Source organism: Lactuca virosa, chromosome 9, assembly GCF_052849685.1.
Source record: "Lactuca virosa cultivar CGN04683 chromosome 9, Lactuca_virosa_CGN04683_v6, whole genome shotgun sequence".
Classification (NCBI taxonomy): Eukaryota; Viridiplantae; Streptophyta; class Magnoliopsida; order Asterales; family Asteraceae; genus Lactuca; species Lactuca virosa.
Genome location: NC_136434.1, coordinates 212,946,516 through 212,967,974, shown reverse-complemented (window position 1 = coordinate 212,967,974; position 21,459 = coordinate 212,946,516). Strand labels below are relative to the sequence as shown.

General features: G+C 38.0%; 2 protein-coding genes across 2 annotated transcripts; both read left to right on the top strand.

The window, feature by feature from the left end:
- The first annotated feature begins 1,283 nt into the window (after positions 1 to 1,283).
- On the top strand, positions 1,284 to 2,306 carry LOC145140266 (uncharacterized). Its single transcript, XM_079073810.1, has 2 exons — positions 1,284 to 1,850; positions 1,956 to 2,306. The coding sequence occupies exons 1-2, from the start codon at positions 1,284 to 1,286 to the stop codon at positions 2,304 to 2,306; spliced, it is 918 nt and encodes a 305-aa protein (XP_078929936.1).
- Positions 2,307 to 2,373: 67 nt separating this feature from the next.
- Positions 2,374 to 2,865, top strand: LOC145140264 (uncharacterized). Its single transcript, XM_079073809.1, has one exon. The coding sequence runs from the start codon at positions 2,374 to 2,376 to the stop codon at positions 2,863 to 2,865; it is 492 nt and encodes a 163-aa protein (XP_078929935.1).
- The last annotated feature ends 18,594 nt before the right edge of the window (positions 2,866 to 21,459 follow it).

Below are 21,459 nucleotides of genomic sequence, written 5' to 3'. Positions count from 1 at the left end.
TATCTTGACATAAAACCAATAATAGCAACATACTTTATAACTTAACATATAGAACTTCCGAATATAACTTTGGAACTATATCGCACACAACATATATATAGAATCCTAAGTATAACTCAAGATCTACATTAGTAAAATAACATGCCGACAGGTTGATAATAGTTGTATATATTCAAAATATTATATTTAGAACAACTATACCCGGCTAATATAACTATATACTATCATATAATAATAATGTATATATAATATTTAGCATGCATTTTCCCCCGAAATATTAGAAAGTGGGGCCGTGAAACCCACCCTACTAGCGTGATTTTATGTAATCTAAGCAGAAACGGTCAGCGTAGAAGGTCGTCGGGGCTCAGGATGCAAGATGGTCTCAGCAAAGGAAAGAGGAGAAGGAAGTTTAGGTGTAAGAATGGCTGAAGTCGGACCTGCTATTTATAGTAAGGATTTTGGACCCTCACGTCGTGATTTTTATAAGGCTCACGTCGTGAGTTTGGATCTTATCCCCGTAGACTTGCCATTTGCGTCCCTAGCTTCGGAAGGTGGCCATGTGACTCATCACGTCGTGAGATATCCTTGCTCACGTCGTGAGTTTGGACCTTATCCCCTCATAGCCTCGTCACACACCTTCTAGATTCCGAGATGTGGATAAATGACTCCTCACGTCGTGAGTTCTATGCTCACGTCGTGAGCTCAGTCAGATTAGGGTTTCTGATAGCTAAATCTTCGGAAGGTCGTAACTTTCACATACGAACTCCGTTTTTGACGTTCTTTATATGCACACGTAGGTATTTACAAGTACTAAAACTCTCTTTTAGACTCCAATAGCTAATTCTAAGTCTATTTTAAATTCCTCTTATTATAGAGATTTATAGTGTTCGGGTTATCATAACTTCTTTATGCGAAGTCAGATTCAGACATTCTCTATATTTTTGGAATCGTATGGACGTATACTTTGAGTTGTATCATAAAGAAAGTTCATACTTGTATTAGAATTTATCATGAACTACATAGCACTCTTATCATATTACTAGTTTAACAAAATCACATTACATGATTGGTATAATCACATGTGATTGTCTATTGACCTATTTTGACTAGTGTTACACTTTAAGAGTCTCAAGTCTTAGAAATGAGATTTGTGGAATCCGCCAAGGTTAAAATGAGATTTTTCATGATTATTGGGAGAGGTTCAACAACTTGCGCTATAGTTGTCCACAACATCAAATTCCGGAACAACTCCTCATTCAACACTTTATGAAGGATTGTTACCAATGGAGAGGAGATTAGTTGATGCCTCAAGTGGTGGAGATGTCTTTAGCAAAATTCCACAACAAACAAGACAACTCTTCAACACAATAGCTGCTAATTCCCAACACTTTGGCCCGCGCCAAGATATGAAGAGAGAAACTCAACAAAAAGTCAATGAAGTGGGGACGTCGAATCTAGAGTCTCAAATCAAAGATTTAACATCCGTTGTTCAAAAGCTGGCCATGGGACAAACTCCACAAGTGATGGTTTGTGGAATATGTACGGATATGTGTCCCATTCTTCAAGAAGATGCGGAACATGTAAATGCCACAAGAGAGTTCCAAAACTACCACAACAAGCCATCCGGTTACCAAAATGCTTACAATTCAAGTTGGAAGCCAAATCCTAACATGAACTACAACCCAAGACCATTGCCTCAAAATGCATTGGTTAGACCTTCCTATCCACCACCACAACCTCATTACCAACATCCACAACCACACTGTCAACCCAAACCGCACCCTCCACATCATCATCAACAACCTCCTCAACCCCAACCAAGTAGCTCCGGAATGTCTCTTGAAGACATTGTCAAATCCTTAGCCAGTAGTACCCAACAATTCCAAAAGGAGACAAGAACTAGTATCTCCAACCTTGAAGCACAAATGGGAGATATAGTTACATTCATAAGCAAGTTGGAGTCTCGTGGAAAATTGCCTTCTCAAACCGAAAAGAACCCAAATGTCAATGTGGTGACCTTGAGAAGTGGCAAACAAACCGGAGAGAGTAGTTCAAAGAAGAAGCCTATGGAAGAGGAGGAAGAAATAGAGATCACTCTCGTTGAGGATCCCGTTGTCAAGAATGATACACAAGCTGGAGTTCCAAAGAAGACCATTCCCTTAGCGACACCAATAGTCACTCAACCGTCATTCCCTTCCCGACTTGCGACTTCGAAGAAGAACATGGAGGAGAAAGAGATTTTGGACACATTTCGAAAGGTGGAAGTAAACATTCCTTTACTTGATGCAATCAAACAAAAACCCTAGATACGCAAAATTCTTGAAGGAACTTTGTACCAACAAGAGGAAATTGAAGGGAAATGAGAAAATCTCAATGAATGAAAATGCATCCACGGTTTTACAAAGGAAACTTCCACCCAAGTGCAAAGATCCCGGAATGTTTACAGATCCTTGCAAGATTGGGAACGTCACTTTTAGTAGTGTTATGCATGATCTTGGTGCTTCTATCAATGTCATGCCCTATTCGGTGTATGAATCATTGAATGTCGGAGCCTTGAGTGAAACTGGTGTCATAATTTCACTTGCGGATAAATCGAGTGTCTTTCCTAGAGGTGTTTTAGAAGATGTTTTGGTGCAAGTGAACCAATTGGTCTTCTCGGTGGATTTTTATGTGATTGATTTAGAAGAACAAGTGTCCTCCAAGTCGGGTATAATTTTACTTGGGAGACCATTTTTGAAGACGGCTAGAACGAAGATTGATGTGTATGCGGGAAGCTTAACGATGGAGTTTGATGGGGAAACAATAAGTTTCAATATCTACGATGCTATGAGATATCCTAGTGATGTCATCTTTGTGTTTTGTTGATGTTGTTGAACCATTGACCCAAGAATTGTTTGAATTGTCTAATGGTGACATGTTGGAGATGATTTTGAGCAAAGGATTTGATTGTGAAAAACTAGCCAAGAAGTTGAAGCTCTACTCACTAGAACCCGAAGTTGAAAAATTGGTTAACAATTTGGAGATCAAGAAAACCACTCAATTCAGTGTGAAGCAAATTGAATTACAAACTCACACAAGATTACCACCCTCCCTTGTTCAACCACCGGAACTAAAATTGAAAGTCCTACCTCAACACTTGAAGTATGCGTACTTGGGAAAAAATGAGGCTCTTACGATCATCATTTCAACTGACTTAACCCAATGTGAAGAAGAGAAACTCCTCAATGTGTTGAAGGAACACAAAGAATCAATGGGTTGGATGATTGCGGATATCAAGGGATTGAGCCCCTCCACTTGTATGCACAAGATCTTGATGGAGGATGAATGCAAGCCGAGTCAGGATGCGCAAAGAAGATTGAAACTGCCTATGATGGAAGTTGTGAAGAAAGAGATATTGAAGCTCCTTGATGTGGGGATGATCTATCCAGTCTTAGATAGCAAGTGGGTGAGCCCGGTGCAAGTCGTTCCAAAGAAGACGGGAATCACGGTAGTCGAGAACAACAAAGGTATGATGGTCCCCACCCGCGTGCAAAACGGGTGGATAGTATGTATTAACTACCGCAAACTCAATGCAAGCACAAGAAAAGATCATTTTCCATTGCCTTTCATTGACCAAATGTTAGAAAGGTTGGCCGGAAAATCTCACTATTGTTGTCTCGACGGGTACTCCGGTTTTCACCAAATCCCGGTGGCACCGGAAGACCAAGAAAGGACAACATTTACATGTCCATTTGGCACTTTTGCATACCGGAGAATGTCATTTGGATTGTGTAACGCCCCGAACACTTTCCAAAGTTGCATGGTTAGTATTTTTTCGGAATATGTCGAGAACATAATTGAAGGTTTTATGGATGATTTAACGGTATACAGGAACTCTTTTCAAGAATGTTTGACTAATCTCACCAAAATTTTAAAAAGGTGCATTGAAACAAATTTGGTTTTAAATTTTGAGAAATGTCATTTTATGGTGAGTCAAGGTCTTATTTTGGGTCACATTGTGTCGAAGAAAGGAATTGAGGTAGATAAGGCAAAAATCGATGTTATTCAAAGCTTACCCTACCCGACTTGTGTTCGGGAAGTTCGTTCTTTTTTAGGTCATGCCGGATTCTACCGAAGGTTCATCAAGGATTTTTCAAAGATAACAAGACCAACGTGCCAACTCTTGCAAAAAGAGGTTGATTTCGAGTTTAATGAGGTGTGCAAAGAAGCTTTCGACAAGCTCAAAGAGTTGCTTACATCCGCTCCTATCATACAAGCTCCAAATTGGGATCTCCCCTTCGAGATCATGTGTGATGCAAGCAATTATGCTATTGGCGCCGTTTTGGGTCAAAAGAATGGAAGAGCCTCCCATGTGATCAATTATGCATCAAGGACACTAGACAATGCTCAAAGCAACTACTCTACCACGGAGAAGGAGCTATTGGCCATAGTGTTTGCTTTGGAGAAGTTTAGGCAATATCTACTTGGCACCAAAGTTAAAGTGTATTCGGATCATGCGGCTCTCACGTATTTGATGACAAAGAAAGATGCAAAGCCAAGACTCATCCGGTGGATCTTATTATTGCAAGAATTTGATTTGGAAATCTGGGACAAGAGTGGATACGAGAATCTTGTTGCCGACCACCTAAGCCGGATCATTTCAAATGAAACTCATTTCCCGTTGCGGGACGAGTTTCCGGATGAGCATCTCTTTTCCCTTACTCAATCTAATCCTTGGTATGCCGATATCGTTAACTTTTTGGTCACAAAAAGGTATCCCGACACATTCACACGCGCTCAAAAAGATAAGTTGAAAAGTGATGCAAAATATTATGTGTGGGATGAACCTTATTTGTGGAAAGATTGTCTCGATCAAATCATTAGGCGATGTGTGCCCCAATAAGAACACCAATCCATTTTGCAATTTTGTCATGAATTTGCTTGTGGGGGACACTTCGGACCTAGCCGGACCTTGAGAAAGGTCCTTGAGTGTGGACTATTTTGGCCAACCATGTCACGCGATTGTTACTTGTTTTGCAAAAGTTGTGAATGGTGTCAAATAACGGGGAACATTTCACAAAAGAACCAAATGCCACAAAATCTAATCCTTGTTTGTGAAATTTTTTATGTATGGGGGATTGATTTTATGGTCCCATTTCCCGTCTCATTTGGCAACGTTTATATCTTGCTCGCGGTTGAGTATGTTTCTAAGTGGGTTGACGCCAAAGCCACAAGATCGGATGATGCCAAAATGGTTATCGAGTTTTTGAAGTCTAATATTTTTGTGAGGTTTGGTGTACCTAGGGCTTTGATTAGTGATCGAGGGACGCATTTTTGCAATAAGATGATGGAGGCCTTGCTAAGAAAGTACAACGTGACCCACCGTGTCTCTACCACCTACCACCCTCAAGCGAATGGTCAAGCGGAGGTTTTGAATTGTGAAGTGAAGTATATTCTCGAGAAAACAGTGAATCCTTCAAGAAAGGATTGGAGTTCGAGGCTTGATGATGCCTTGTGGGCCTATCGGACCGCTTACAAGACCCCGATAGGAATGTCTCCATTTAGATTGGTTTTTGGAAAACCATGTCATATTCCCGTGGAATTGGAGCACTGTGCATTTTGGGCGGTCAAGCAATGCAACTTCAACATTGATGAGGCAGAAAGGCATAGGAAGCTTCAACTTCAAGAGTTAGAAAAATTAAGAAATGACTCTTATGAAAACTCGAGAATTTACAAGGAGAAAACAGAGCTTTTCCATGACAAGTCCATTACCCGCAAGCTTTTTCAGCCAGGATATAGGGTTTTGCTTTACCACTCGCGATTGAAATTATTTCCCGGAAAATTGAGGTCAAGATGGATAGGTCCATTTGTCGTGCTAAAAGTCTTTGAGCACGGAGCGGTTGAGATCCAAATGAAGAAACGGGCAAATCTTTAAAGTCAATGGGCATCGTTTGAAACCTTTCTATGAAGGTTTTAATGCAAATGTCCTAGATGTCATCCAATTGGATGCCCCGATGTATTGAAATCGAAAGGGAAGGACGTCTCGCCGAAGATGTTAAAGAAGGGCATTTTTGGAAAACTTAAAGTTTTCATCTTTTCTAATTCCGAATAAATGTTTTAGATAGATCCTTTTTGCACTTAAAATTTCTTTTTCTTCCTTCTTGCAGTAAAAGAGTGTTGAATTTTAAGCCCCGATATTCGTTTTGGTCAAATAGCGAAAATTGAGAAGTTGCAACAGGATACACGCGGACCGCGTGTACTCAAGGATGAGTCCGCGTTAATAAACAAATGGTCTGCGTGTGGCCCCTAAAATCGACCGCATGAAAATCCGAAGAGAGAACCGTTTCGGTACATTTTACGCGGACCGCGTGTGGTCGCGAGAACGTCCGCGTGGTTTATAAACACGGACCGGGTATACTCCCGAAAAACGACCGCGTGAAAAAAATCGAAAGCAAAACTGTTCCAGGGCAATTCACGCGGACCGCGTGTACTCGCAGACGCGTCCGCGTGACATGTTGACTTTTATTGACCCGTGCTTTGACCAGATTTGACCACGACTTAACCCACTAAAACTCCAGCCGGCCCTTCTTCCTTCTTCTTCTTCTTCTTTTCCCCTAAACTCCATTAAAACTCCCCACCTTCAACACTAAAACTCGATTTCCCGTCAAACCGCCGGTCGGAATTACGTGAAACCACCACCATTCTCTCCCATTTTTCGAGCTCTACAAACCCCAACCAAAATCCGGTCCGATCTGTTGCTGTAGTTTCGGGTGCCACCACCACCATCTCGCCGCTTTTCGGCCATTTTCCGCCCAACTCCGGCCACCTCTCGCAATTCCGACATCACCATTGTGCTCCTCTTGGTCAAGGCTACAAACCCCACTAAAAATATCCCTCAAAGCTCACCGAAAAATTACGCCGGAATTTCAAGCCGTTGCCGGATTTCTCGGGTTTTCGCGGTAAATTGCTTCTCACGGGGTATTGAGCGAAGCTTTAAGCTTGGGGTAGAGTGTTGCAAGATTTTCAAATCCCGAATTTTCGCGCGCAAATTTTCTACTTTCAAAAGTCGTGGTCACCAACGGGTACACTCTTTCCTTGACTTTAATTGACCAATATGTATGTTTTAGAACAACAATTTATAGGGTATTGCATCAAATGAGTCTAGGAATTATTTCTTGCATTGATTGTTGAATCATTTTAGAAGTCCATAGGGAGTCGATTGGTGATTTGAATTGAAACATCGCTTGTTGGGATTGTTGGTCCGTGTAGTTGTTAATTTCTTTGCAGGTTGATCATGTCCACATCTAGAAAACGCTCGGCTGCCGCCCGAGGCAAGGCCCCCGCTACAGCTCAAAATGATGAACCCTACATTCCAAGGTTTTGGGACGCAAAGGCAACTGAAAATTACAAGAAGAGTTTGCCTAGGAAGGTTGCCTCCACCAAATTTGTGTGTAAACCCACACTCATTTCATTAGGGGTTTTTGAGGGGGTCGCTCAACTGTTCCGTAACATCGGGTGGGAAAACCTTCTCGAACTCATGGCACACACTTACGAGCTCCCTACTAGAGAGTTCCTTGCCGACTGCAGGTTAGACAACGAGAGAAAAAAAGTTGCATTACAACTTATGGGGGACCGGGCGTACATTGATTTTGCAAGGATAGATGACATCTTAAGCTTACCTTCCTCGAACACATTTACGGTTTTCGACACCTTGCCTGCCGAGTGTTGGATTAATGTCTAAGTCCATAACTATATTTGGTATGTACTTGACCCGACCCGGCATGGTCCATTTGGGTTGCACTTCACCGGCACAATTTATATGGATAGTCTTTTGAGAATAGTATATTTATGATTTATATTAATATATTATAAGTTCTAATATATTAATATGGAATCATATTATTTAATTAGTATTGATCAAGAATTAATTTAGAATTAATTAAGTGATCAAAAAGAACTAATTAAATATGGATTCTTATATATATGGAATGGGCCAAGTTCATTTAGGTTGGGCTAAGCTTTCATGGATGGTCCATGGAGCTTTTAACCCATGGATCCTATGTAAATGAAAGGTCATGGGTATTAGGGTTTACATGGATGTAACCCTAATCCTCCATAATATATAAAGGGGTCCTTGGCTCACAAAATTGGTACAAGTGTGTGAAAATAAGAGTGGGCCGATTTTAGTGTGCATACATATTCTCTCAAGTTCTTCCAAGGTGTTTTGGTGATTTGTGATTCCATTTGAGGCTTCCACACTATTGGGGCTAAGCTCTTAAAGCTTGAAGACATCAAGCTACATCAAAAGGTATGTCATCTAACTAGAACTTTGTAGTATAGGTGCTTCATAATATGCTAGTTAGGATGAAACATTGGAATAGTTAATATTTGCATGTATAATAGAGAAAACATAGATCCAAGGTTTATAGGGTTGCATGTACACCATAAGAGTGTTAGAATGCTCAAAACCCAACAGTGGTATCAGAGCCATGGGTTGTTTTCTGTTATATTGATGCAAATGTTTTATTTTCAAGTTGGAAAAAAAAGGAAAAAAAAAAAACATGACGTTTGTCAAATTTTAAGATAATTACTTGTTTTGTGAAAAACGAATTATTTGTAAAATTTGAATCATTTGTTATATGAGTTGAATTATGTCAAATTTAGTAAAAGATAAAATGATATGATTATTTTATTAGTTTTAAAAGTTTGATCGAAATGTTTTAAGGAGTTACATATTTTGTCATAAAATTTTGGAGCTCAAAAGTTTTTTTATAAAGTTGTGATCTTAAGGGTTTTTGAAACTTCCATAAGTTATGGATATGAAAGTTTTTTTTTAAAAAAAAAATTTGATTCAAAGTTTTTATGGAGTTACAAAATTTGGTGTTAATGTTTTAAAGAATTCCATAACTTGTTCTTAAGTTATGGAACATGGAAAGTTTCATCATAAAACACCATTAATTCCATAAGTTATGGAATCCAAAGGTTTTCAAGAATTACAAAACTTGCCCTCAAGTTTTGGAATTTGAGAAAAGTTTTTTATGAAAAAAAAAATGAATTCTAAAACTCTTGGGTTCATAACTTAAACAATTAATTAAATGGTTTTAATTTTGAGTTTAATAATTGGAATTATGATGTTTTGTTGAATAGTTCAAATTAACTCTTATGGACTTTATTAATAGTTAATTAAAGCGTTAAATTAAAAGAGTATTATTAATCCATAAATATATGGTTTAAGTTTAATTAAATTAAAAGTCTAGTTTAATTAATAGATTAAACCACCCAGTATTTTAAATGTCTAAAATACACCATTATACTATTATAATATTAAAAGTTTAATATATTATATGTATAAGAGCAAGTCGTCTTACCATTAGTAGGCCTCATTCACGAAGCCGGTCTATAAGCGGGGTATATGGTTACTGCCTATAAAATGGCAGTTTAATGGGTGTCCACTCTCACTCACCGCTTCCTTGACCGGTGGAGGGTCGTTAGCCGAACAGGTAGGACAAGGACTATAATTCTCCCTTCATTATAAGTATAATGATAAATACTAAGTAACTAAACACTTATAAATTCTCAATCTTAGTTACTTAGGAAAATGTGAATAAGGTGGTAATCCATGAAATTACACTTTGCACTTTGTTTAAGCTGTTAGTGGAGCGTGTGTGGTTAACCGGCACACTAACCTGGACTTAACAAGGTAGGCAAAGGGTAACTTAATGTTTATCATAGTATCGTTGGAGCGTGTGTGGTTAACCGGCACATCGATTGAGGGGTAAATATTAAGGGTACCAAGTATATTTGCATGGTTACTTCACACCTTGTTTTGTGATCCTCGGCATCCCAGTCACAAAACCTGAAGGGCACACTCGAGATTGAAACATGCCATTGAAAATTTCAATGAATCTCAAAAGAATCTAGGAGTTTCAAAACCAATTAAAACCTAATAATACATTTCGTTTATCTTGGTGGAAATTGGTGAATCGTCATTCACCTACCTTCAAATATTTTATAGCTTGGATTACGGCATCTCTCTTCCAAGTTATAAAATAGTTTGTTGGGTCCTAAGCCTTAATATATCATATTGGGTGTTATATTAAGGACTTAAATCAACTTTACGTGAATTTCTCCCATTGTTGATGTCTGGTTTAGACAACAATGATCTTCCCAAACCAAGCTTTCCTAATGAATATGACTTCCCGAGTTTGGCTCATGGAAGTCATACTTCTATTCCTCCACCTCCTCCAATTATTCTCCCTAACCCACAAGTTCAATGTCACTCAAGCCCTAATGGCAAGCAAGGTCTATGTGTGATCACATCTTAGAGATGAAGTCACACATTGACAAGCCGGGAGAGTTGGGTGTCAAAGTCTTGAGTAAGTTGGATGTACAATCACTTTCTAAGTCACATAGTGAGTTCCTTTGGGACTACTATGAAACAGACTATGATATGAACCTTAATGATCATATCTATTTGCTTGGTGCTGCTGAATCAGCAATGCTTTGGAACGATAGTAAAGCAAATTTGATTAGAAGATCAACTTCCCAAAAACTTTATGGACAGTGACAATGGTGACACAAGAAATCCAGAAAAAGCATTCTCTTCCCAATGGAAAGGGATTGGCCATAGTCAACCCGGTTGACCAATTGGTAAAGAGAAAGGCTAAGTCTGAGATAGTCCCATTACCAAAGGGTCCATATGTTTATTTTGCCAAAGGAGGGGGCGTTGATTGCAAAGCTGCCAAATTTACCTAAGGATGTTAAAGTCAATAAGTTTGACTCTACATCAGGTAGAGCCCATTATCTAACTCTGTTAAGTTCTATTCTGAGATCCTCATTACATGATGTGACTGGGTCACATGTTGATGTTTTAAGAATCAAAGAATAAAGAGAAATCTTAAAGGAAGTATATGCTGATTCTGATCGCGAAGGTGGATTTCGATCGCATCAGAATTTTGAGCAGTTGCTTAAGAAGTTATGATATATTGCTAAGGAATAGATAACAACAATTTTCCATGTGGATTGTAAGGATAAGTTTTTCCGCAAAGTTTTAAAATAAAAGAAAATTGTTTAATTTTATTTATTTGAAGTATCCTTACAATGGAATTTGTGGAAAATTATTGCTTATATGATTCCACTGACAGCAATATTGGAAAATGGATTTGATTCTTTCATTTGTGGTAGTGTCTAAATTTACCAAATCAGGAAAGTTCCTCATCACCCAAGTTTCAATTGGACCGAAACTTGGAATCATGCAAGTTGAATAGTATGATGAATGAGAACTTTCAAGCATTGGAAAATCAAGACTAATTACTTGTTCACATGGATGTGTGAGTCAATTGAAGGACTAAAAGGATCGAGTACACATTCTTGTGCACTGGTCATGTCCACCACAAAGCTCGTTAAGACTATTTGATTTACTAAAGTTTAGTAAATATGGTTATACTTACAAGTTTAAGTATAATTCTGAAACATTGGAAAAGTCTCAATGTATGGCAGAACGAATGGGAAGAATCAAATTAGGCAGAAAGATAAAAGTTTCTCAAATCTGAAAAGATGGGAGAGTACTTTAGTATCATGTTTGTGATCATCTTAATGATTTAGAAATCATATCACAATTAGTCCTCTAAAGGTCATCTTAGTGCATTATTATGACTAAGAAGAGGAGTCATGAATTGTTAAAATGGTTAGATCAGGAAGATGAGTCATACTTCGTTCCAAAACAATTCTTAGAGTCATACTCCAAGATTGTAACTTGAGTGGCATATCTTAAAGAAAGGTTTAAAACACTTGTCAAATGTAAGAGTAAAAGTGTCCTACTCTTGTACATTTGAAATTGGTAAGTTGTGATGTTTTGGATAAAACAAAGACCAACTAAGGCCAATTGTGTGAAGTGTTTGTCTTGATAAAGAATCCGCACTATCTCTTGAATATTTGGCAAGATAGTCTTATATGTCAAGAGGATAGTGGGAGTCTTAAAGATCCTAAAAAGAATTCCAAGAACTAATCAAGAATAAAACCTGAGGTTCTTCACTAGCACACGACTTGAGGTTTATAACCTATCGTGTTGACATATTTTGTGCCCATTCCAGTTAAAGTTGGCTTTGCATAGGAGTTCTGAAAGTTCTCAATTGGTTGCATAACAACTTGGAAGCAATGGCAGGCCCTGTACTGCCAGGTGGCAAGAAGTTAAGATTGCATAAGTTCAGTCCATATGAGTTTGGATTTGTCATTATCCTTGTCTTGTGACTATGGTTTTGACGATTCACATGGATAAGAACACATACACCATAAAATCTAAGGGTCATAAGGTTTCTCTCCGATTCATGAAAATGATGGTGAGGAAACACTTCCACCAAGTAGATTTGAAGCAGATGGCAAAAGGTCTAAACAATTGAGACTATGATTACGGTATCCCTTTTCATAGTTCTGAAATTGTTTAGACACACATGCATGCTATCTAAGGAAAGGTGTATGATTTTGATAAAGTTTTATCAAAGCATCTCGTATCTGAAATCTGAACTTTGGTAAGAAAGTCAATAAAGTATTGATTTCTAGAAGTCCAGCTGATTTCTGAGTACATGTCAAAGCTAGTGGGAGCATAAGTGTTATGCTAATAATCATCATGTTAGTGGGAGCATGATAATTATTGTTAGTGTTGCAAGTTAGCAATGTTAATTATAGAAAACAAAAGTTTCAATTCGTGAGGCTGCAGGGATTGAAAAAGTTGTTTTGCTATAATTAAGGGAGTGGATATACTTCATTTCAGTTCTAAAGGCTTAGATTGAGACCTTAATCATCTTTAGTGAAGAATATATATATGAATTTCATGTTGGATTGGTTCAACTTAAGGAAATTCTATATATTGCGTTCTCAAAATTCGATTATGATTACGGCATCCCTCTTCATAGTCAAATTTTGAAAACATGGCAAATAAAAATATTGTAGCAAAAGACTGGTCTAGAATCATGTCTTTATGTGAGACATCATGAATCGTGTACCATTTGCTTTGGGTACAGGATCGATTGCATGTGCTATAATATTTGTCATTTCTAAATTTTTCCAAATGCCCATAGGCATTAAGAAGGGAAAAGGTCTAGAATTGGATATGACTAAAATGATTAAGCAATTGTCGAGGACAATCTGAGGTTTACCAAAGATTGGTTGCTCACGGACAGTTGGAAGTATAGTGCTAATTTTGGAAGGACCATATTGACATATTCTGAAAAGAGGCATCTCTTATTCAGAAGTGATAGTCAAAATGAGAATATGGAGTTGTCTCCATAGGTGGAAGTTATCTGTGTAAGATTAGAAAACTTAATGCAAGAAGCATGTCCAAAGCAATGTACTTTGAATATGAGACTTAGTTTCCATGTAGTTGATCTCCATTGGAATACCTTATAATGACTGTTGACAAGTCTTTGTGACTTTGTACATATTCATTACAGGAGGGTCAGTGCATATAAGTTTAAAATCTAAACAGATTTCGATAAATGATAGGAATTTGAAATTCTCACATTTTTCGATAAGGATTTGGGAGTGTGAAATTAGAATCATTGAAATTATGTTCAATTGGTTTATTTCACAAAGTAAGGATCATAGACTAACATAAAGTGCATACTTGGTGTATGGCAAAGCTATTGTTTAAGAAAAACATAGTGTACATGCTTGGAGCATGGGACAACTAGTATTTTTAATTCAAGTATAAAGTTGATAAAACCGAAACAATGAATAATGAGTAATCAGTATGGTGATAAATAAAAGTGTTTATTTATATTCATAGGGTTTGATACCATATTTGATTCATTTATTCTTGTGTTTCACTTTGCATGTTTTGACTTCCAGAATAACTAAGTCGCTCTTCCTGAATGATTAAGTTATTCAAACCATCCACAGTCGGTCATATGTTAGAAGTACATATGAATCAAGACTGTCATGGATTGGTTTGTAGAGGTCCAAGTTGGTGGACAAAGTGGTGCTACAACACTCATGAGTGCTCATAAGTTCTGAGTATTAGATTCAACCCGCGCTCATTTGAATCACTTCATGGATTTTATCACGAGTGATCATGAGACGATAATATCTTATATTCTTCAAACCTAGAGATATAAGTTGTTACTATGAGTTGGTTATACATTGATTGCACGAAAACGCATTTGGTAACTCGATGTTATAAAACGTGCCTTTGTGTATGATTCAACAAGTAGTAGAACAAGCCATATGAGTCGAAGTCTATCCATTCCTTTTACCTTCGGGATAAAAGCGATATATGTGGACCCCTCGATGATTTAGCGATGACACATGTGAGTGATTGGCCAAGCCAGAACTGATTTGATTTGTTCAATCAGTCAGTCATCATAAATCGAAAATCGGGAAACAACAAATAGACAGAGAGAATGATTATAATCCATGTCTCAGTCCATATGATATCTAGAATGGAGGAATATATGATCCCTTATCTAATGGACAAGTCATTGACAATGTCAGAGTTCGACCGCGGCTTTAAGAGGTACGATTGCCAGTTAGGTTTTGAAGTCATACTCAATAATAGTTTTAGACTTATTCAAGTGGGAAACTGTTGGATTAATTTCTAAGTCCATAACTATATTTGGTATGTACTTGACCCGACCCGGCATGGTCCATTTGGGTTGCACTTCACCGGCACAATTTATATGGATAGTCTTTTGAGAATAGTATATTTATGATTTATATTAATATATTATAAGTTCTAATATATTAATATGGAATCATATTATTTAATTAGTATTGATCAAGAATTAATTTAGAATTAATTAAGTGATCAAAAAGAACTAATTAATATGGATTCTTATATATATGGAATGGGCCAAGTTCATTTAGGTTGAGCTAAGCTTTCATGGATGGTCCATGGAGCTTTTAACCCATGGATCCTATGTAAATGAAAGGTCATGGGTATTAGGGTTTACATGGATGTAACCCTAATCCTCCATAATATATAAAGGGGTCCTTGGCTCACAAAATTGGTACAAGTGTGTGAAAATAAGAGTGGGCCGATTTTAGTGTGCATACATATTCTCTCAAGTTCTTCCAAGGTGTTTTGGTGATTTGTGATTCCATTTGAGGCTTCCACACTATTGGGGCTAAGCTCTTAAAGCTTGAAGACATCAAGCTACATCAAAAGGTATGTCATCTAACTAGAACTTTGTAGTATAGGTGCTTCATAATATGCTAGTTAGAATGAAACCTTGGAATAGTTAATATTTGCATGTATAATAGAGAAAACATAGATCCAAGGTTTATAGGGTTGCATGTACACCATAAGAGTGTTAGAATGCTCAAAACCCAACACCGAGTTCAACCACGAGACTTTTTGGACGGAAATCATCGGGGGGATCTTTTCATGTGTCGGTCGGGATAAGGCAACCTCCATCATTCACCGGTGCCTCCACATTGCCCATCGTATCTTGGTGTGCACTGTTTTTGCCCGCAAAGAAGCCGGCCAAGTCACAAAAAATGAGTTCTTCTTCCTTTGGTGCATGACGCGACGAAAACCCACCGATCCCGGATTTTGCCTCGTTCTTTTTCCACAAATGCGCACTCATGAGAACCAAAGCAATCGGTGATATTTGCAATGGAGGATTTGTCACCCTTTTAGCCCGCGGTCTTGACATTGAGCGTCCGGACGACTATACGCCCGTCGACAACAAAATTCTCTTGGATGAGCGGGTTCTCACAAACATGCATCACATCCGTCGCAGGAACAGGAGCAGTTTTACATGGTATTGTCCTCAAGGGGTCGTATATCTCATTCTTCCCGACCCCCGAGTCGCCAACTTCACCTTCCACGATCGCACTCAGTGGAGACTCACGAGGACCATCATTCAGTCAGTCAATGAGGATGCGCTCCACAGCAAGCCCAACCCCAAGCACCTCCCAACTATTACCCGCTCCTCCATATCCATACCCTCCACCCACCCACCCTTATCTACCTCCACCTTACCCTTACCCTTACCCCCAATACCCATATCCTCCTCCCAATCCCCCGGTCTAGGTACTTCCACCTTGCCCCAAGCATTGAGGACAATGCTTATTTCTAAGCTTGGGGTGGGGTATTCCCTTTTCTTTTTGATTTCTCATGCATTTTAATTAGGTTGCATAGCATTTTAGCCTTAAATTGCATTCATTTTTTTTATAAAATTCCAAAAAAGATTTTACTTTCTTCTTTTTCACTTTTTATTTTTGCATGGCATTTAGCTTAGGGCATAAACATTCATGCATTTTTGTTATCTCTTTCCGAACATCTTTATTTGAAAGACACGACGCACCTTAAATACAATTCTTTTGGAAACTCACATAACAAATAATAATCGCTCTTAGGGACTTTCAATTGTTGCTTCTTCTCTTATATATGCGTGGGGAGAGAGTGCAAGTAGTTATGCATATGAATCGACTCATGTCAAGTGTGGCATAAGTAGGGGGACAAAAACTAGATTTTGCTATTTTGATATCTTTAGTGTCTAACTGCTACAATTCACATCATATCTCATTACTTTATGATTTAGACACATTTTCCCACTTGATCTCGAATTAGCCTTAGTGTAGTTGTGCTCGTTTGGCCTCTTGTTTGGGTTAGATTTAGATTCCACTTTTAGTTGTATATAGTTATGTTTTGTATTTTTATTTTCAGGCTGTAATTGTAATACTCATGTGGTAAACCAAAAAAGTGAGCCAAATAAATAAATAAATAATAATAATAATAATAATAATAATAACAATAATAATAACTAATAAAAAAAAGAGACAACTACCCTTTTTTTCTACTTTTGTTTTGTTTTGTGAGTCAAAAGTAAATTGTTTTAAAAACGTCATTCGATAAATTTTGCATCAATTTACCAAAATTTTCAATAAAGTCTAGTATTTATTTTGTGTATGTGAAAATTTCATATGCATCCAATTTATTTGGAGAAGTCAAGTCTTTGATCTTTCGTGAAATTTGAACTTTATTTTTCTTGGTTCTAGTGTTAAAGTGTTAAAAAAAGAAAAAAAAAAGTTTTGTAAAGTCGGATATTATCGCAATCTTAAGATGCGAATGTAGTTATGTATTTTTAGTGTTTTCCTCGTTGTGTCTTAAGTATTTGTATTTGTAACTGTGTCCTTGGGGTTTTATTGTCCAAAAAAAAAAAGTTGGGCCACGGAGTTGTATCAATTTGTTTTCTTTAGTAGATGTTCAGCCATTTTTGGATTTTAGTTCATGTAATTTGTTTCTGGTTTGATGTGTTTCTAGTTAGATTTCGTTTTTGGTTGGCAATTACATTGGCGCCTTTTCTCATCGTGTGCTCGATTCTTCGCTCTACATGATCTTATTTTGGTGGAAACACTTATTCTTCTAGATGATGGTGGTTTGCCAACCTTTGTACATAGCTCGTTCCTTGCCATTTTTGGCCCGAGTTATCTTTTGCTAGGTTTTATTTCTTGGCATGGGGTTGAAGTTGTGAGGAGTGAGGAACATTCTAACCGAGGGACACTTTCTTATGGCTTGTGGGCTAGATCGGACCGCGAAACAATGTCACATAAACCATACTAGTGAAGTATGCATGCTCGTTTTGCATCTTGATCAACATGTATCCCTTGCTAGAAAGGTAAAAAAGGCTCGTCCCTTAAAGTGATTCTTACCCCTAAAAATGGATTATATGTTTTTATTTTAAGCGCGTGTTGTGAATTTCCACCTAAGATGTTCATTCCTTTTTCTTTTTAGGATAGTTCATCCCAAGTTCATTTTAGTCTTGTCTTACTTAAGGACAAGTAAGGTTCAAGCTTGGGGTGATTTGATAGTTTCGTTTTTATTACTTCTTTTCATAGTTTATTTTTAGTTAAAACCATCTCATTCTAGTTAATCTTCATGCATATTTTCTCTTTTTATTATTTTTCTCCTTTACCGGGTGTTTTCCAGTCTTTTGAGCTTATTTTGCAGGATTTACTGAAGACTATTTGTTACTGGAGGTATGGAAGGAGTGCGGGATAATTGGAGTCTTGTGGACTGCTTCTGAACTTGAGGTGGTGCAATTGGACTCGGTGTCAATATAAGCAAGAAGCGCGTTGGATTTAATCTTTGGACGAGGACTCGAGCTACGGAAGACAAAAGGAGCATTGGACCATCATTGGAGGCTTTGGAATACCACAATTGGGCTCCCAAGAGTTATGCATGTGGGCTGAAATGTGAATGAAAAGATTGGGCTGGAATATATTTTAAATGGGCCAAGTCCCACAATCAGCGAGACCCACGCGATCCGCGTGGATCCACAAACGGTCCGCGTGGATCGTGTTGAAGTGAATCCGGGTTTTGACTTTTTGACCCTATTTTTGGAAGGTTGATGGATAGCTTTAGGGGAACTTTTTGAATCCGGAAATGAGCACCTTTTACCGAAGATTTGAAGCATCATTCATCATTAACACCTTGAAGAACAACTCTACTTTGCTCTCTAGAAGGCTTGGGAAGATTTTGAAGATTGTTGTCATTTCATTTCATCTTGCACTTAGAACAATGTTTGGTATTTCTAAACTACCTTGTAGTTCTTTTATTTTGTCCATGCTTGGCTAAATTCTCATTTGGTTGATTAGGGTTTAATCCCATGGATGATTGGTTACTTTAAAGACTAAATGTTATCTTGTGTTTGAAGTTTATGGAAATGTTTTCTAGTTAAACATCTTGTTATGTTTGTTTATCTTTGATCATGAGCTTGGATGAATAAATATTTATTTTTTGTTGATCAATTTCTTGGTTAAGTAATGGACTTTGAAGTTAGTAAGCAACAAATGGTTTCTATGTTTGTTTTCATTTCATTTAAACCATGGGAATGTTTCGTCCATAATGATAATGTAAGCATTTGATTATCTTATGGACTTGGTAAATCTTAGAACTCAATGCTAATTGATTTTCACAAGATTATATGCTTCATTGATTTTGTGACTTTAATTAAGGGAATGTGTTAGAGCTCCTCTAACCATTTTAATATCTAAGAAGAGTTGAGGTAATTTGTGCTTATGAATTGCTATAGCCAAGTTAAACCAATTCACAAGTGTTGTTCCTTTTAGTCTAATGATAAGTCAACTATGTCATCCATGTGATGTACCCAAAATCAACCAATTTCACTTCATTGAATTTAATCAAATCTTTTACTTGTTTACTTGTCATATTTACATTCTAGCTAGTTTTAATTTTGTCAAACAATCAAAAATAATTAACCCCCCTCCCCCCCCCCCCATTTTACTTTTACTTTTGTTTTACAAGTACTTGAACAAATGATTTACATAGAGATTTAAATTGAACCAATCTCCATGGATACGATCCCTTTACCGCTATACACTGTTCTAGTGTGTAATATTTAGGGTATTTATTTTTGTTGCCCACGACAACCACCAGTAACTCACCTCGATAACTGGAAGTAGCTGTAAAACTCCGGCTCCGTATATCACCCAGCTCAAGCCCCTATACATAGAAGATTTCCTTAATTATTCCTTCCATACTCATAACCCCCCCTTTAACAGTCAACTTTGGTCAAATTCAAAGTCAAGGTCAACATCCTGGTCAAAGTCAACATTCTGGGTGGACTCAACTCGCCGAGTTGGTCCATCAACTCGCCGAGTTCCGTAAATCATAAACCCTGAAATCGTGACCCAACTTGTCGAGTTTCTCCTATCACATAATCGGGACTTTCAAACCCACTCGTCGAGTCCGTCCTGAACTCGTCGAGTCTTTCCTTTTTCAGAATTGGGGCACTTCGACCCAACTCGTCGAGTTCCTCTCATAACTCGTCGAATTCTTTAGTTTATTAAGCTTTTTTAATGGATTAAGTCACTAATCTTCAGATCTAAGCTCCATACTTCATATATAGACTTGAAATGTCCTTAGAAGGGTAAAGTTTCCAACTTTACCTGTTAATACCCTTCCTCAAGATATATAGCTCAAACCCTAACTCTAAAAGGTCTAGATCTTGATCCAAAAGTCATCTATACTTCAAGATAGGGTGTACAAACAGAGATTTAAACCTTAGAGACTAGATGAACACGTAAAGTCTCTGACTTTCTCTCCATGCATGGCCTTTTGGATCTTAAAAGGCCAAAATGACATCCTAAAGCTTGCATGGGGCTTCAATGGCCATAAAGTTTGCACCTTTATGCCATGAAAGCCCTTCAAAGTCCTAGATCTGGAAGTATACTCACTTGGGACGTCCATTTCCCAAGGATCATGCTACTTGGACCAAAATATGGAGAAAATGCCCTAAAACTAGATCTAAGCATATTATAGACAAGACAGGAGCTTTATACCTTTGATGAACCAGAAATGAAGCTAGACTTTTGGATCTACTCTTCTCCAACACTTCCTTGCTCCTTCTTCAAGTATCTTCTTCTTCAAAACCACAAAGAATGCACCAATATTGGCTCAAAACTCTCAAAAGTGTATTAGGGTTTCGTGGCTAGGGTTCGGGACGATGGAAGCTGTAAATGAGGCTAGCCTTTGGAGGTTAAGGTGTTTAAATAGGGTGCAAAACCCTGAAAATTAGGGTTTCATTCTGCTAGTCCTACTCGTCGAGTTGAGGCTCTCAACACGTAGAGTAGACTTCCCATCCCGCGTCCAATTTCCATTCCTACTCGACGAGTTTGGGGCCTCCAATTCGTCGAGTTTCTATACAAAAACCAATAAAATTTTGAATTAAAAACATACCAGGAACTAGGCATTACATTCGTGTAGATGGTACAACGGACCCCATAAAGGTAATGTCGCCAAATATTGAGGGCGAACACCACGGCCCCCAACTCCAAATCACGTGTCGGGTAGTTCGCCTCATGAAGCGTCAGTTGCCTCGAAGTATAAGCGATCACGCGACTCCGCTGCATCAACACTGCCCCCAAACCTGTGATCGAATCATCACAATGAACCACAAAATCATCAACACCCTCTAACAGGGTCAAAATCGACGTCTCACACAACCGCTGTCTAGGAGTCTCAAAAGTTGTCTGCTGCTCAGGCCCCCAGCGAAATGTCATCGACTTCTTGGTCTGTCGGGTCAAGGGAACAGCGATCTTGGAGAAATCCTTAATGAATCTCCGATAATAACATGCCAAACCAAGAAAGCTTCGAATCTCATATAGAGACCTCGGAACCTCCCACTGCATCACAGCCTCGACCTTGGCCGGATCGACCAGAATACCCTTCTGTTTGACAAAGTTCCCTAGAAACTGCAGCTCGCACAACCAGAACTCACACTTGGAGAACATTGCGAAAAGTCTCTCCCTCCTCAATGTCTCCAACACTTCCCTCAAGTGCTCGTCATTGTAACGTCTGTGTTTCTGGGCTAAAGCATTAAATATGTTGTAATAGTCTAGGTCAACCTTTGTAACTCGTTTTGAAGTAATAAGGATGAATTATTTGAGTATTATGTGTTTTATACTTAATTATTATGATTTAATAAATTATGTATAAAAAAAATAAAATAAGCGTCA